General features: G+C 44.6%; 1 protein-coding gene across 6 annotated transcripts in view; it reads left to right on the forward strand.

Moving 5' to 3' along the window:
* DCLK1 (doublecortin like kinase 1) overlaps positions 1-3,027 on the forward strand; it is a 338,012-nt gene extending 334,985 nt beyond the window's left edge. For all 6 annotated transcript variants that reach the window (XM_036090978.2, XM_036090976.2, XM_036090979.2 and 3 more), the window contains one exon: positions 2,003-3,027. In XM_036090978.2, the coding sequence (XP_035946871.1) occupies positions 2,003-2,060 (58 nt within the window). In that variant the 3' untranslated portion in view covers positions 2,061-3,027. The remainder of the gene's footprint in view (positions 1-2,002) is intronic.
* The last annotated feature ends 777 nt before the right edge of the window (positions 3,028-3,804 follow it).

Raw genomic sequence — 3,804 nt, forward strand, 5'->3', positions numbered from 1 at the left:
CGGACGCCTTCCATTTCTGAGCATCTCAGCCATTTAAAAAGCATTTGCACATCCATTTTTACCTACAGCAACTCTAGGACAGCGGGAAGGGATTATTCCTGTTCCTTATTTAACCGAGAACTGAGTAAATAGTTCCCACAGCCAGCGATGGACAGAGCAGAGTCACAATTCCTGACTACAATCCTGGTGTGCTTTTCTTCCCCACACCAGAAAGCCTCAGTCCACTACTCAGTATTTCGTCCTATGCCAATGACTTTTTCTTTCTCAAGAAGGTAGAAATAGAAATATTTTTTATGACTAAGAGGAGAGTTTATATTACTCTTGGATTAACTACGGAATGGTTTTTATGTAAGTCAGACTAAATAGACGTCTGTTTTTTTTACAAACATTCAACTCTACACAAACAACATTTTCAGTTTGCTTTGAAAGCAAAATACCATGTGTCGTAACTTTACAATGTTTTAAATAAAGTTAGGAATTTGGGTTTATGATGCTGAAAATATCATAAAATCGGAGGGTAGAAGACCAAGAACTACATATATGTGTGTGTGTGTGTCCTTAAAAAATTCTGCAAGTAGAAGAATCAAACGTAGACATTTCAACAAACCAGTTATTGAATCATTGTATTAACAATCTAGTGAAACGAGAAGTGAATTATTAAAGTTTATCTTCCTCATTGATTTGTAACGCTGTTCTTCAGTATGTGGATAGTTTTTAAAGCAGAGCAGTTCACCCTAACAAAGCCATTTACTGTACTGGTTCTACACACTGGCACTCTTTTTCTCTTTATTACTTCATTTTGGAACTTTGATTGCCCTATTTTAGATCTAAGATTGCTCTAAAGCTATACTGCAATTGTATGAGGGGCTTAGTTTTCACTTTGTTCTCAGAACCAGGCTGGCTATAAATTTATCTCTGTTCTTTGAAGAAGCTAACAGTAAATTTTCAAGAGGAAAAATGGTGGTATATATCCCTACAGAGGAAAAGTAATCTCTTAAAAGCAGAATAACCTCCAGGCTACATCCTTTTAAAGAGGGACTTTCAAACAAGGACGCCTTCAACTTTTATATGTGTTCTATATTTTTCTTTAGGCTTTGTACCTACTCTTTTCTCTGTGTAAGGTTTCTCCGTAATGACCCCGTTCCTCCCCACACCCATTAAATCTGTAATGAAGTCATGCCGTTCCCAATTCTGATGTCATAATAACTTCCAGAGCCACGGCTGGGTAGCACATCCTGGAGATCATCTGAGGTTTCATCAGGAAAATGAGGCGGAGAGATCCCGGAGTTGGAATACCTACAAAATTGAATCTCTGTTTCATAAATTACCACATAGGACAATGAAAATGAACTTTGTAAAGTTAAATCCAGGGGAGGATTTCCATTTGGTTTAATTGCATTCAAAGCAGTTTCCAGTTTCAGGGCATTGGTTTCATTAAAGTTAAACCAGTCCTTCCCAGAGATTCAGCCACACTCCCTCATCAACAGATAATAAGATAATTGCGCATGAGGAGGTGCTAACATAACAGGATGAGCTTGTGGCTCTGTTTCCATGCCTGACAACTTCATCACCTTTCATCTTTATTATACAGCCGCCTGGAGCTGAATGTTGATGAATGAGGCACGCCTGGCGTCCTCACGTGTCACACACACGGGCCTGGGGCTCCCATTTACCAGGGGCTCTCTAGCTCGCCTGGGGGCGACCGAGGGGAATAGATGTGGAGCTTGGGGAAGGCCGGGGAGGGGGCTGGGGAGAGGTTGAACCCAGGACATCATCCATCCTGCCTGTGCCTCCTGAGGTCATGACCAGGTGCTCTTAAGAGCTGCTCTGGGAGGGAGCAGAGAGCTCCCCCCAACTGTGGTGACTTGTCGACACAAGTGAGCCATCATGGACAGTTAAGTTGGCCAGTCTATTTTTCGGACCTCAGAAGGTTCCCGAGCGTGAGTCTTTCGCCATTTCCTTCAGCCTAATTGTCCTCTTTCTCATTTTATGCCCCTGCTAGACCACCGCTCTTGATAAGGAGAGGCAGGTTTTCCGACGAAGACGCAACCAGGATGTGAGGAGCCGGTGCAAGGCCCAGCCAGCGCCACCTGAACTCAACTCGGAATCGGAAGACTACTCCCCAAGCTCATCCGAGACTGTTCGCTCCCCAAACTCGCCCTTTTAATAAGACCCTTTTACTCGAAGTCCTAGCTTAACCCTTTGAGACTCTGAGATTTTTTTTCCAAATTTATGTAAAACAGTTTCATCTGATCTATCTAGCACTCAATGCTTGAATGGCAGAACAGAAAGTGTGTTTTCTGGTATCTTCGTAGCGATTTCTCTTTGCTGAATGAGATGACCACATGTTGTTTGCGAAGATGGCAACTTGCTGCTAATAGGGTCCTCAAAGGGTTAAGGCTAATTTGCAACTTTTTTAAACATAGAAGCAATGAATGTGTTCATCAGTCAAACTAGGATCTGCAGTATTGTAAGATAGCACGTTAACCCTCTGAGTGCATAGGATTTTATGGAGAACCCCTGGGGAATTTTTCAGGCCTTTGGATGTATACACACACGTTTCTTGATTTTGCTGCAGATCAAGGGATGTTATTAGATGCTGAGATGTCCGGACAAGAAGGACATCTAGAACGATATCTTGCTTGTCATTTTTTTGTGGGTTTAGAAAATAGCAGGCTTATAACTTAGACATAAGACCTCTCTTTCTTCTTCACAATCCCATTTTGAAAGGGACTTTTCTCACTAGAGGTATGACTGTCCGCGGCCTCGAGTCCTGCGTCCCGAGTGGAGGCGATTGGGTCTGTGGCAAACAGCCTGACCCAGGAAAGACCTGCACCCCTCCCCCACATCGCCTTCCCGTGAAGATGGGCTGGTGACGCCCCAGAAATGCTGCTTCCACACCAGCTGCTGCTAGTGACAGCCCAGACCCTCGGAAGTCACCATACCTTGTCTTGTGCGTGGTGAGTGAGGGTCTGCCTGCTCAGTATGAGACATCTGTAGGGAAAAAAAAAAAAAAACAAGACACAACTGGTGGAAAAGAGCAATAAATTGCCAGGTGCTCTATAGGGCTGGGATTTCAAACAGAAAGAGGAAACAAGATCCTGTTCTTTTTCTCACCCGCTTTTCGTGCGCTGCAGTCTTCAGTGTGAAATCCATATAGCGTACGAAATCCGTACAGAGGAGTGCTGGGGCCCAGGGGCCTAGAGGCAAGTGCTTTGCAAGGTGGCTGAGGAGAAAGCGCAAGGGAAGGCACACTCCAGAATGTTCTAAAGATGGGTTTTGAGAAAATAAACCATTGGTAAGAGAATTCCATGTGCACCTTTAGGTTACCTATGTACAGTCTCCCAGGAAGAGCGGGATGGAAGACCTAGAAGATATCCCTGAGAATAAAACTTCCATTCCCTAAGATGACCTTTTGATACCACTGTCTTTAGCTGTCCAGAGAGACATGTTGTTTTTCCCCTTTGGGCCAAGTCCTGTCTGAGACCTGTGTTTTCGCTCCTGTAACCAAACCTTTCTGCCTAGCCCTGTATCCCCCGTGAGTTTCTTCTAGAATGTGTCCCGTTTCAGAACGGGGGGTGGGGGGGGCGGGGGCGGCCTTGTCACTGCAGTGCTTAGAGAAGAGGCTGGTCATGGCGTCTTGGAGGCAGGGGTCCGACTCAAATGTCCTGCTAAGGTTTGCTCAGCTCTCTGATCCAGGAGACAACCCGTGAGTGAGGATGTCTCGTGAAATTTGCAACCGGACGCCCAAACAGCATTTGCTGTCTCTGTTTTGCATATACTTCAGTATCTGAAAGTCTTGAA

The sequence above is a fragment of the Halichoerus grypus genome, chromosome 4 (assembly GCF_964656455.1).
Source record: "Halichoerus grypus chromosome 4, mHalGry1.hap1.1, whole genome shotgun sequence".
Taxonomy (NCBI): Eukaryota; Metazoa; Chordata; class Mammalia; order Carnivora; family Phocidae; genus Halichoerus; species Halichoerus grypus.